Consider the following 13,371-nt stretch of genomic DNA (forward strand, 5'->3'; position numbering starts at 1 on the left):
CTTCAAAATAGAAAGCTTTCTAAACTTTGCACAGGTCACCCTCCTCGCTAGATTATCAGTGACATTGTGATGGGGCGCTTCCATACTTGTCTAGGATTGAATCACACAACAGAAAAATTCAGAATATTCTCTTTCAAAGCAAATAAGCAGTAATTTACAGGTATCGTTTTACTCCACTGATTAAAATAAATTTTACTTGCTCTTTTCAACCCAATCCCGTTTCTGGGCGTTCATCCTCTTAGAGCTTTATTTTAAAAATGTAAACAAACTAAATCATACAGCAGTTAAATTAAATTTGCATTTGTCTATCTGAAGGCTAAAAAACTGGTTTTTGTTTTCATTGTACTATAATGTGACAACACAAGTTATAACCAATTATGAACTGAAGGCTCAATTTCATTAATGGCAACCTAAACCATAATTTCCTGAAAACAAATTTTAGACTATCCTTAAATATTGTGCGTTTACATAGTACTTTCAATGTAGAAACTGTCAAACTTCAACTTAAAAACAGTAAGATGGAATAAAAACATTTTTCACATCACATAAACACAATTAGGTTAATACTAGGTTTTCACACATACAAATGGCAAAAACTGATTATCCAGGTGCATAAGCAACAAATTCTCACATTCTCAATAAAAGGCAAGAAAATAGAGAAAGGAAGTGCATTTCTATAGCCTCATTCACGAACCCAGGACATATCAAAGCGCTCTAAAGCTAATGAAGTACTTTGTAAAGCGTGATCACTGTTGTAATGTAGGAAACACAGCAACCAATTTGTGCACAGCAAGCTCTCACAAGCAGGAATTTGATCATGACCAGATAATCTATTTTTGTAACGTTCATTGAGGGATAAATATTGGTCATGACACCAGGGATAACTCGCCTGCTCTTCTCCACAATAGTTCCATGGGATCTTCTACACCCACCTGAGGGGGCAGACAGGGCCTTGGTTTATTATCTCATCCGGAAAATGGCACCTCCAACAAGTAGTCAAGTGGGATTTGAGCCTGCAAAGAGGCAGAATTGCTACTAGCTGAGCCACAGCTGACACATAAAAATGTACAATTATTGTTTGCTATTATGAAACAGATGGTCCATTCAGGCTCTGGCCCCATTCTGCTGTCAAGTAGCCTTGCAGCATTCTACATAACGGCAGTTGTAAGCAATAACTCCATTAAGCAACTTGATCATATTTTAAGTTGCTGTATTGAAGCAGAGAATGAAAACCAAAATGAAAATGGTCACCAAAATGCTCCCCAATAATTTTATGCATTAACCAACTATATTGAATCATCAAAGGAGTGATTCTGTAATCTGAGAACAGAGAACAAAAAAAAAGCTTTCTCCCATTTAAGTTTGCATCAGTTAAATGGCATTTGAAATGTATTTTGGGCAAAACTGCCTCCATTTCCACCAGTACCAACTTGACAATCCTGTGGGATTCATTTAACACTACTAACATCACTATTCAGAACTGAGCCTTAAACACAACAGCTGGAATTATTTGCTACTCATAGCCAGTATATATATTACACTCAATTTGTGAAACTGCCCATTTCATGAAATAGCTGTCAAATTGCCCATTTCTTGAAATAGGCAGCCTCGCTGCACAGTAAGCAATACCACTTTGTAAACAGTTAAATGGAAGAGTTAAGTACATGTTTTCCATTGCTGTGTTCCCTTTAAGGACCTGCATTCTTAAATTACCCAAAAATGCAACCTGTTGTTTTGACTGGTTTTAAAAATAAACTTAATACAAAAGATGAGAAGCAGAATGTACTGGTAGCATGCAAGCTGATGACTGCTCCATAAACATTTACATGTTACAAATTGTGAAAAGTTGAGACATAAATACCTCTGGTTTTACAGCTGAAATATATAACTTTTTTATGTCTGAAATATTTTTATATTAATTAAAAACAAGTACAACTTTAAAGACAAACACTGATAAATTTACAGGGTGTTTAGAAAGGATATTGAGGTGCTGAGATAGTTCAAAGAATAGCATCAATGATTCAAGGACATAGGCTGCCATTGGGGGAAATTCCTCTTAAGGAAAAATTATATCACACAGGACTGGTTAGGCTAAGGAAGCAATTAGCTAATTCCTAACAATAATAAAAATCTTTTAAAAGACATCTCCTTCAGCAGGCATTGATGGTATACAAAAGCTAACTTAATAAAATAAATACAAAACAAGTTCCTTCAAAACTGATGGATGCAAAGTCTTTGTATTTACATGTTTATCTATTAAGGCTGAAATCACACAAGTATTGTGTGGGGTCCCTTGCCGTGTATGGGACAGAACCTCCATCCACCCCTCACAAGGCAAATAACAGAAAGGTAGTAGAGACAGGATACAGTTTCCAAAGATTGAGTCTGCTCCTGAGCCTAGAAGGACATCCTGTGCAGTAATGGCGGCTAGTGTGCTGAGTGAGCCCTTATGCCCCTGTGGTCCATGCTAATGAAATGTCCTTCGACTGGCCTCGCTGATTCTGGCAAGATAACATGAAGCACCATTGGGTGCGAGCTGGAGGCATTGTTTCCTCCTCGGGTTTGGATCCATAAGCATTGGTTGCCCTCCAGAACCTTCCATAAATGGCCATCTGATTCATAAATGAACCTTGGCTGTGAGTGTCAGCAAGCTAATTAATCATGGGACAATCACAGCAAAGCCCAATATTGCAATCGCTTAACATTTAACCTCACCACCCACTGTCAGTAGAAACTGACAAAGAACCTTAACCAATTTTCCTTTTCTGACACTAGAAATGATGAGGGCATCTGAATAGCTGCTTCTTGCTAACATCAGCTGACGGCACAGATGAGGGATCGAACCTTCTGTAACATATAGTTCAGCTGCTTGTTGGATAAACCAGTTGGAGCAGTTGGCCACTGCATTTATAGAATTACTCATTGAGTGTATTAGTTCAAAATTTTTTAAAAAAAGGTTGCAATACAGAGGAACAATGCGTGGAGTTCAAGAAACAGTTTCTGAATTTAAAGGAACACAAAAACTTAAGCTCACAAAATGTCTTTTCTTTAAATCTCTCACATCTATATGTACAAACCATCCATATTTATGAACAAAGATTGTCTACAGGGCCAACAAAAAGTCAATCTTTCCCATGTAATTTTGAGATTTTAGTCCTGACCATAGCCAGGACTATTCACCAGACAGGTTTGCAGACAGGATGGTATTTCAGGATTGTGTTCTTTATCAAATTTAGCAATAACAAAACCGGGCAGTTTGACCAATGTGCAAATAGCCACACAAGAAATTTATACAAACACCAAAAACACACTGCGTACTCTTCACCCGATACCGTTGCTGACCATTGAGTCCCTTCCAACGAAGGGGTCATCTGATGCTTTCTCAACCAATTTTAAAATGGCTGACCAATCCTTAAGTTGAAGATATAGGAATTACTTCTAAAAATAAAATGTTGACTTTGGAACTTGTACCAATGCCTCTTTTGCTTGGAACTTTTGTGCGTTTTTCTGAAGGAGCTTAATTTGTTTTATTATGAAGACTGAGGTACCACCTCTAAAACTTTCTGACTGAGGACAGTTGCAGAATCTGCAAGAAAGAAGAAAATCCAGTACTTACTGATAAATTAACAATGTGCTAATAATAAACAACATAAGTTTTCAAGGATGCTAGTTAATGAGGCAGTAACGCCTTAAAATTGTGCCATTAGACAAGAATCCCCTGTAAATGTCAACCCTCTAGGCCCTGCCATTGTTACATGGGCCTAACATAAGGCAGCCAAAGCACCTGCCTATTTTAGTAAGCAGGACTGTTTTAATATGGCAATTGGGGTTCTATGATATGCACAGGACATTGATTGCCATTTTAGGACAGAACAGTTGGGTTGGCAGCATATGCTGTCTTACTGGTGAAAATAACTGAAGCAGCCTCAAGAAAGTATTTCTGTGGAACCGTGAGTAGAAAGGATGCTCCTCCTGACCGAACAATAATAATCCATACCGCTGTCCCCGGATTCTTCTACTATCCCCTCTCCCCGCCAGCCCATGCGCTATGACCATCTTGCGGCTGGCCAGATTCTCTGATATTGTGCAGGCTTGAAGTCGGCGAGCTGCATCGGAATACCCATTCAGTGCAGTGGCTCGCCACTTCTATTCAACCAACACCTGGGCCTGAAATTGGCCCTGGATACTTCACTGCCAACACAGGCCAGCAGCCACCACTCTCCAATGTGGTTCAGGCCAAAGTGAAACATCAAGGTCACTGGGAATTTAAAATAAAACAGAAAATACTGAAGTGCTCAGCAGGCTAGACAGTATCCACGCAGATAGAAACAGTTAATGTTTCAAGTCTATAACCTTTCATTGGATCTGACAAATGGCATCCATCTGAAACGCTGGGCAGAGTTTTTTGGCCTCGCCAAAGTCAATGGACTCATTGACTCACCAGCATCCACTGTGGTGGGACCCACTGTGCCAGGGTCTGAAAATCCCTGCCGCTAGCTCTGTTTCTCTCTCCCCTGATAGTGCCTGCCCTGCTGAGTATTTCCAGCATTTTCTGTTTTTATTTAATATAATTCCAAGACCAAGCAAGAATGCAGTCACTACTACTGACCATTTAACCAATGCTGCAGCACATTCATATCTTTTTTAAATTCATTCATGGGATGTGGGTGTTGTTGGCTAACCCCTTATTTTAAGAGTCAACCACATTGCTGTGGGTTTGGAGTCACACATAGGCCAGCAGACTTCCTTCCTGAAAGGACATTAGCAAACCAGATGGGTTTTTGCAGTCATCATCAGACTTTTGATGGATTCAAATTGCACCATCTGCTATGGTGGGATTTGAACCCAGGTCCCCAAAGCATTACCCTGGGTCTCTGGAGTGCTAGATAATACCACTATGCCACCACCTCCCCTATTATATCAATTAAAAGAAAATCTCTGGATTTCCCAATGAGTTACTACTTTATGGTGCAATATGAACCCTCTTCTTTGAAAAATTAATCATTTCAGTCTTAAGCCTCAAAGGCACATAGACACAGCAAAAAAAATACGAAGCAGATACCTAAAGGACTAGACTACTTGACACTTCTGCTTCAAAAATTGAAGGGTGCAACTAATCTTTTGTCACAAGTCAGATTTTTATTTTACTAATCATATATCCTTATTGTGGTCATACTTACAGATTATATTCAAGAGCCACACGGGCTTGTTTTGCCAGTAAACACCAATGTAATAGACTGGAAGTCCAGACAAGATTATGCCAAATCCAATGGCACATTCCACTGGCGTCATCCATATGGATACAACAATCAAGAAAATGCAGGCTAGCACAAAAGAGATTGGGAGCAGGATGTTAAACTGCAAGAGATAAGAAAGATGTGAAACAGCTTTAAAAAAAGCTTCTTTAAACTTAATTACTACTGAATTTCTATTTGAATCAATTTTGCTATTTCATCTACATTTATTTTCTAGGACACTTGAACCAGGGAGCAGATCAGGTCAACACAAACATCACTGAATTTATACCATTCTACGCCAATAGAAAAGCCATCTGCAGTACTACAGATCAGTTTTAATACAAAGGGGCTGGTGAAGAATGGCTGAAGTTCACTCAAACACAATATCAATATTGTAAAACAATGTGGTATATTAGAAAGGAGGAGAGCCATTGACAAACTGTAAAATACTTCCTTGCTGATATCCTTTTAGCCCACGGTTCTGTTTTGAATATTTCGATAAGTCTTTCAACCCTTTGCTCTAAAAGACTGGAACTGAAATGTTTCTATCATGAAGTACATGATTTAAAGGAGATGGCCACTTAACCTTCCAGGCTTCACAGAGGTTTTTTTTTTCTGGTCTAGTGCCAGAGATCACTCCAATAAGTGGGCCCTTGTTCCTTATGAATTGAGTACGGCTTCATAGACACAGCACCTGGTAATGGAGCCCTACCCCAAGGGTCAAACACAAGCCTTGTTTCTGTACCACAAGCCTTCTTGCTCTCCTAGTCTTCAGAGACGATAACAAAATCAGGTCATATGATTTACTTCATGAGCTGTAACCTTCTAGTTAAAGGAAGGACAGGAACCTGGGAAAAGATCCTGTTAAGTGAAGTTAAGAGTGAGGGGCAGCGAGAAAGGCTCCAAGCTTCAGATTTAAAGTGAGAACAGCTTGCAAGAAGCAAGAAGATTCAAAGAGACAACTGAAGGTCTGTAATTCTTTGCTATGGGCATGTGAAGCAGTGATGTACTGTTAAGGCTGAGTTGGTGAGAGAGAGTGCATGGAAGACAGCTTGACCCAGGGAAGAGGAACATCAGAAGGAGAGTTCGAAACCTTGGAGGTGAACCCTTGTGGAAAGTGTCTGAGCGAGAACGTCAGTTTGGGAGAAGATTCCAAGGCAAGGTCCTGGAGAGTAGAGACTGGAATCCCTCGTGTGAAGGACGGAATTCAGTGAGACTGCTTGGCTCATGGTGTGACAAGCGTCTAGGGCGAGTTGAGGAGAGATCCATAGCATCTGTCTAGGGTGGCATCTGTCACTTGGTTTCAGAGTGTGGTGTGTCTGACCACAGGGTGCCAGAGGTTTACATGGACTGGGTGCTTGCTGTGAGCATTAGAGAATAAGAACTTTTGTAACTTGTGTTGTCCTTACAAATCTGTGTACATCTTGTCATGAAGCTATTAATGTATAAATTACTGAAAAATATTTTTCTTTTAAAATAGAGGTTTAGTCTGTGTGTGTGGCTTAATTGGACTAAAGCCAGCTAGTCTGGGTGCTTTGATGTGTACTAGTTTTGACATGTAAGAGAGATAGAGTGTATTTGCATTTTTTGAATAGAGCATTCAAGAAGTGGGGTAAAAACTACCACCTAGCTAGCAGATACCAAGCAATATGTTTATATTACTAATAAAATTGATACTATGAAAGAGGTTTTATTGTTAAAAGGTGGAGTTCAAAGAGGCTGATGATACAATGAGAATTTACATTCAATGAGCAGTGCTAGGTATAACTTCAGCAATTTTGTGTGTGTAAGGCAGAGGCAATGTGAGATCAAAAGCAGCTGTAAGCCTCCAACTGTCTCCACAGGAACCAAAAAGTAAAAATAATCTAATTTTGAATTCGTAAGGTGAGAATGCTTTGCCTGGTGTCTGGTTAGGTCTATGGGTTGCTGTTGCCTTAATGGAGATTAGTTTGGGAATTTGTTAACAGTTATGATGGTAGTAATTTGTAGCTATGGCCAGAATTTTCCTGTCGGCGATTTGGGGGGCGGGGCCTGCTCGCCGACAGGTCCGTTTAAATTTTTAGGAAGGCGGGCGGACAGCAAAATCAACTGTCCGCCCGCCAACTTGTCAATGGCCAATTGAGGCCATTGACAGGATCATTAAGCTCATTAAAAGACCTGCCCGTCCAACCTTAAGGCTGGCGGGCAGGCCAGGAGTCCCAAAGGGCTTCTGAGAAAAGATAAATCCTCATCCACTGGCAGGATGAGGTTTCATTTCAGTTTTCAAAAAGTTTATTAAAGTTTCACTCATATTTATTAACATGTCCCATCTCGTGTGACAGTGTCACATGAGGGGGACATGTTAATAATGTTTTTCTTTCTCTATTTTTAAAGTTTTTAAACATTCAGCGCTCTCCCTGACACAGCACTTAGTGTCAGGGAGCAGTGCGCTCTTTCGTGTGCACGCGCGAAAGAGCGCACTTTGACAGATGGGGAATCCCTCCACCCCCCGCACAGGAAGTGCACTGCGTTTCCTGTCGGGCAGGCCGCTGGGCGGGCCTTAATTGGCCCGCCCACGTAAAATGGCGGCCGGCCCTGTTTTGGCGGCAGAGTTTGGCTGTCCGCTCGCCGCCAAGCCGGTGGGGCCCGCCCGCCCATCAAGGTCCAACTTCTGGCCCATGTGTAAATATATTTTAACCCGTATAAATTAATAAAATGTTTCATGTAGTTTAATGTACAACCTCGAGAACTAGTGGTCTGATTCTTGAATTTAGAGCTGCATCTCAAACATAACACTTAAAATTGGAGGTTATGACAGTTGTTTAAAGTTTCCCTCTGGAATTTTAAATAACTCAGCTTTACCAACTGCTCGGTCATAACAATCTGTAAAGGTGTAGTTGTGGGTGAAGGAGTATTGTAATATAGTTCATGTTTTCTTGTCGGATAAATGTTTCATTCTTTTATTAAAAGTTCATCAGCTGACTCTTATGCCTCTGTTCAGTAGTTACTCTCCACGTATCTAAACAAACAAAATTAAAGGTTAGGTTCCACTCTGGGATCAGGCTTGTCCAGGGGTAACCTCAGCTTGGATCGTAACAAGTGGGGGCTCTTGCGGGATTTTGAAACATGGACAGCGGGTGATTGGACGTGGAATAATAATTGGTTTGGGTCAGGAAATCCTTCACATTGGTGGGATCTGTGAATCCTTTTTAACAAGTACGTGGAGGTAAAGAGGCACTGGACATAGGAATTGGAGTTGCTGTGAGGTTTTTATATAGGCTGGAATTCGAAATGGCATTGGGGGTTGCTAAGACTGTTTTACAGATGGAAAATATAACTCTGTCTGGTTTACAGAAATTAACCAAGAATAAGCTGGTGGAATTGGTGGATAAATTGGAGTTAGAATTAACTTGAAGGGGCGAGGAAAGCAGACATAGTTGACATAATAACTCAGCATTTAAAACTGGAAGGGGTAAGAGAGAGACCACATTTTCCAGGCAGTGAGTCACAGTTTGAAATGAAGAAGTTTGAATTTGAACAAGCAAGGGAACTGAAAAAACCTGAGCTAGAGGCAGCAGAAAAAAGAAAGGGCATTTCAAAGGGAGCAAGCGGAAAGGCAGGGGAAAGAAAGGAAGCTGGAACTGGAATTTCAGGAAAGAGAGAGAAAGAATACCTGCCTAAAAGGCTGGAAGTTAAAAAAGAGATCTCGGATTCTGAGGAGAGTTCTGATGATGAAAAAACCTTTAAGCTAAAACCCGGTGGGGAGATGTTTAGATTTGTACAAGCTCTTCCAAAATTTGAGAGAAAAGATGTTGGAGCATTCTTTATTTCATTTGAGAAGACAGCTAAACAGATGAAATGGCCACAGGAGTACTGGACGTAATTATTACAGTCTAAGTTGTTGGGTAGAATGCATGAGGTATACGCTTCGCTGTCTGAAGAAGTATCGGTGAATTATGATGTGGTGAAAAAGGCAATTTTGAGTGCATACGAGTTGGTTCCTGAAACATACAGGCAGAAATTTAGAAATATGAGAAAGTAGCCTGGGGAAACTTATATCGAGTTTGAGAGAGTAAAACAAAGTAATTTTGACCGGTGAATATAGGCGTTAAGAATAGAGACAACATATGCAGCTCTTAGGGAAGAATTCTTTTGGAAGAATTTAAAGACTCAATCCCTTCGGTAGTGAGAATTCATGTGGAAGAACAGAGGGTTCACACTGTAAGAGAAGCAGCAGAGATAGCTTATAATTGTGAGTTAGTTCATAGAGCTAAACCTTTTTTTTCATCCTTTCAAATCGGAAAAGGAAAGTGGGAAGGTGAAAGGAAGGTAGGTAGTCAGGGAAGAGAAGGAGTGGCTGGGAATTCCCAGGAAGTTTCTCCTCAGACCAGAAAGGAAGGTGCTGAGGGTGGAAGTAACATTCAGAAGTCTAAGTGTTTTCATTGTAGCCCTACGGTTGGCGAGTGGGCTAATCAGCCAGGCATTTTTTTATGAAACTTCATCCACAGGCGAGAGGCGAGGTGAGGTTTTCAACAGTAATTTTAAAAATTAAAAACTTTTGGACATAACTTTTATTATCTTTCTGCTATTGTTACTGAGTTCTATGTTGGGAAATGTTTTTAAAATCATTCTTTTTGATTGCACAAGTCCTTCAGCTCCCTGATGCAGCTCTGTGACTTCAGGAAGCTTTCCGTGCACACTCCCCCATGCATGCACAGGCTTTACTGCTCGCCCTCCTCCCGCCCCCATCCCGGCAGCGCTGAACTCGTCAGCACGCCTTTCACACCGGCTGCCCATTAATTGGCCAGCCAGCATAAAATCACGGTCGGGGCCCAATCGCAGGCGGCAGGCCATTTTGTGGCTGCTCCTGGGCCCGCACGCCCGACGACCGGAAAATCCAACCCCAAGTTTCTTTTAAAGTAGCTCTGCAAATGACCGCCAAGAGCTGTGCAGAGGTGGCACAGATTACCTGACTTAAGACTTCTGACCTCCTCCTCCTTGCGCGAAAAATTGTATCCCTTTTACCGAGCACTATCCCCTGGATGGCTGGGCGATTTTATTTTTTACAGATACAAATTGCCGAATTAGAAATTATTGGGAAAGCCAATGTCTAGGTGTACTATTTATCTTCAAAATGAATAGCATGAATTGATAATATTACAGCCACAAGTAAGATAATCCTCCAGTACAATGCACAAAGCTGCCTATGTACACATGTGAAATGCATCAGGATTGTTACTGCCCATTTACCTTGATAGGTCGCTCCATTTCAGGTTTCTTGTAGCGCAGCCACATCATTCCAACAATGGCTAATGCAATACATAGCCAATTAAAGAAACTGAAGAAGTTAATGACAGAGTAAATGTCATTAGAGATTGCGTACAACAGAGTCATGCAGCACTGCAAAAACAAGAACAAAGAAAACATCATCAGCAACAGGAGAGAAATGGAGCTTCAAAGATTTAATCAATTTCTTCTTTAGTGAAACAATTTGGGGCATTGGTGGTCGGGTGCAGGGGTGCTGTCTGGTTGAGTGCAGGAAATCTGGAAGTGGGGGTGGACTCCGCACTGTCTGTCTGACATCACTGACAGGTTCCCCACCCACAAGAGCACATGGCTGACAAGCTTGGGTTCCAGTCGGGTGGGAAGCAGTAGCAGCAGTCACAGGACCAAGTAGTTCCATATTCTAACTAGCAGGTGGGGTGGAGGAGATGGTGGGGAGGTGCAAGTGAAGCGATAAAGCTGAAAAATAAATAGTGGCCTGGGAAGGGAAAGGGTTGGAAACCTCATTGACAGGGGAGAGAAAACTGGAGGCCTCATGGGGGAGGTCGGAAGGATTGGAGGAAGTTGTCCAATCGTAGGAGGTTGACCAGGCACACTGAACCCAGCTGCTAAGTGGAAAGGCCTAGTAGAAAATAGCAGTCCCTCTCCTTGGTTTAGCTGGAGGGTTAGCATGGGAAGCTCGGTCGGTTGGGATTAAATTTCAAATGGTGAATAAAAATGAGGTATGTAGCCTTATTATAGTATTTAAAGTGCCTATGCACCTCCAGGAACGGGTTTTTAAAAAATTTATTCATGGGATGTGGGCATCAATGGCTAGGTCAGCATTTATTGCCCATCCCTAGCTGCCCTTGAGAAGGCGGTGGTGAGTTGCCTTCTTTAACCGCTGCAGGTCCATGTGGTGTAGGTACATCCACAGTGCTGTTGGGTAGGGAGTTCCAGGATTTTGACCCAGTGAAGGATTGGCGATATACCTCCAAGTCAGGGTGGTGAGTGGCTTGGAGGGGAACTCCCAGATGGTGGTGTTCCCATGTGTCTGCTGACCTTGTCCTTCTAGATGGTAGCGGTCATGGGTTTGGAAGGTGTTGTCTAAGGATAAGGAGGCTTGGTGAGTTCCTGCAGTGCATCTTGTAGATGGTACACACTGCTGTTACTGTGCGTCGGTGATGGACGGAATGAATGTTTGTGTTTGGGGTGCCAAACGAGTGGGCTGCTTAGGCAAGAGTAGAGTATTCCATCACACTCCTGACTTGTGCCTTTTAGATGGTGAACAGGCTTTAGGGAGTCAGGAAGTTAGTTGCTTGCCACACAATTCCTAGCCTCTCTCCTGCTCTTATAGCCACAGTATTTATATGACTGGTCCAGTTCAGTTTCAGGTCAATGGTAACCCCCAGGATATTGATAGTGGGAGATTCAACGATGGTAATGTCATTGAACATCAAGGGGAGATGATTGGATTCTCTCTTGTTGGAGATGGTCATTGCCTGGCACTTGTCTGGTGCCAATGTTACTTGCCATTTATCAGCCCAAGCCTGAATTTTGTCCACATGTTGCTGCATATCCAAATGGACTGCTTCAGTATCTGAGAAGTTGTGAATGGTGCTGAACATTGTGCAATCAATGATGATCACTCCCACTTTGGACATTATGATGCAGGAAGGTCACTGATGAAGCAGCTGTAGATGGTTGGGCCCAGGACACTAGCCTGAGGAACTCCTGGAATGATGTCCCAGGACTGACCTCCAACAACCAAATTCATTTGTGCTAGTTATGACTCCAACCAGTGGAGAACTTTCCCCCTGATTTCCATTGACTCCAGTTTTGCTAGGGCTCCTTGATGCCACACTTGGTCAAATGTTGCCCTGATGTCAAGGGCAGTCACTCTCACCTCACCTCTTGAGTTCCACTCTTTTGTTCACGTTTGGACCAAAGCTGTAATGAGGTCAGGAGCTGAGGGGTCCTGGTGGAACCCAAACAGAGTCAGTGAGCAGTTTATTACTGAGTAAGTGCTGCTTGATATCACTGTCAATGACACCTTCTATCACTTTGCTGATGGTCAAGAGTTGACTGATAGGACGGTAATCGACCAAGTTGGATTCGCCTGCATTTTGTGTACAGGACATACCTGGGCAATTTTCCACATAGCCGGGTAGATGCCAGCGTAGTAGCTGCACTGGATCAGCTTGGCTAGGGGCGTGACTAGTATTGGAGCACAAGTCTTCTGTACTGTTGCTGGAATGTTGTTAGGGCCCATAGCCTTTGCAGTATCCAGTACCTTCAGTTGTTTCTCGATATTAAGTGGAGTGAATCGAATTGACTGAAGACTGGCATCTGTGATGCTGGGGACTCCGGAGGAGTCCGAGATGGATCATCTACTCGGCACTTCTGGCTGAAGATGGTTGCAAATGTTTCAGCTTCGTCTTCTGCACAGATGTGCGAGGCTCCCCCATCATTGAGGATGGGAATATTTGTGAAGCCCCCTCCTTCAGTGAGTCATTTAATAGTCCATCACCGTTCACGACTGGATGTGGCAGGACTGAAGAATTTAGATCTGATCCATTGTTTGTGGGATCGCTTAACTCTGTCCATTGCATGCTGCTTCTGCTGTTTGGCACGCAAGTAGCCCTGTTTTATAGCTTTACCAGGTTGATGCCTCATGTTTAGGTATACCTGGCGCTGTTTCAGGCATGCTCTTTTGCGCTCTTCATTGAACCCCCCCGGCTTGATGGTAAAGGTAGAGTAGGGGATATACCACGCCATGAGGTTACAGATTGTGGTTGTATATAATTCTGCTGCTGGCTCACAGTGCCTCGTGGATGCCCACTTTTGAGTTGCTAGATCTGTTCGAAATCTATTCCATTTAGCACAATAATAG

At 42.2% G+C, this 13,371-nt stretch overlaps 1 protein-coding gene across 1 annotated transcript in view; it reads right to left on the reverse strand.

Annotated features, from left to right (window-relative positions):
* Positions 1–223: 223 nt before the first annotated feature.
* Positions 224–13,371, reverse strand: part of slc7a5 (solute carrier family 7 member 5) — an 86,455-nt gene continuing 73,307 nt past the window's right edge. Inside the window, exons 8-10 of the mRNA XM_078544432.1 lie at positions 10,467–10,616; positions 5,181–5,358; positions 224–3,586 (exon numbers count right to left, since the gene is read on the reverse strand). Coding sequence (XP_078400558.1) covers positions 3,531–3,586; positions 5,181–5,358; positions 10,467–10,616 — 384 coding nt within the window. The 3' untranslated portion in view covers positions 224–3,530. The remainder of the gene's footprint in view (positions 3,587–5,180; positions 5,359–10,466; positions 10,617–13,371) is intronic.

This window comes from Cetorhinus maximus, chromosome 6 (genome assembly GCF_964194155.1).
Source record: "Cetorhinus maximus chromosome 6, sCetMax3.hap1.1, whole genome shotgun sequence".
Classification (NCBI taxonomy): domain Eukaryota; kingdom Metazoa; phylum Chordata; class Chondrichthyes; order Lamniformes; family Cetorhinidae; genus Cetorhinus; species Cetorhinus maximus.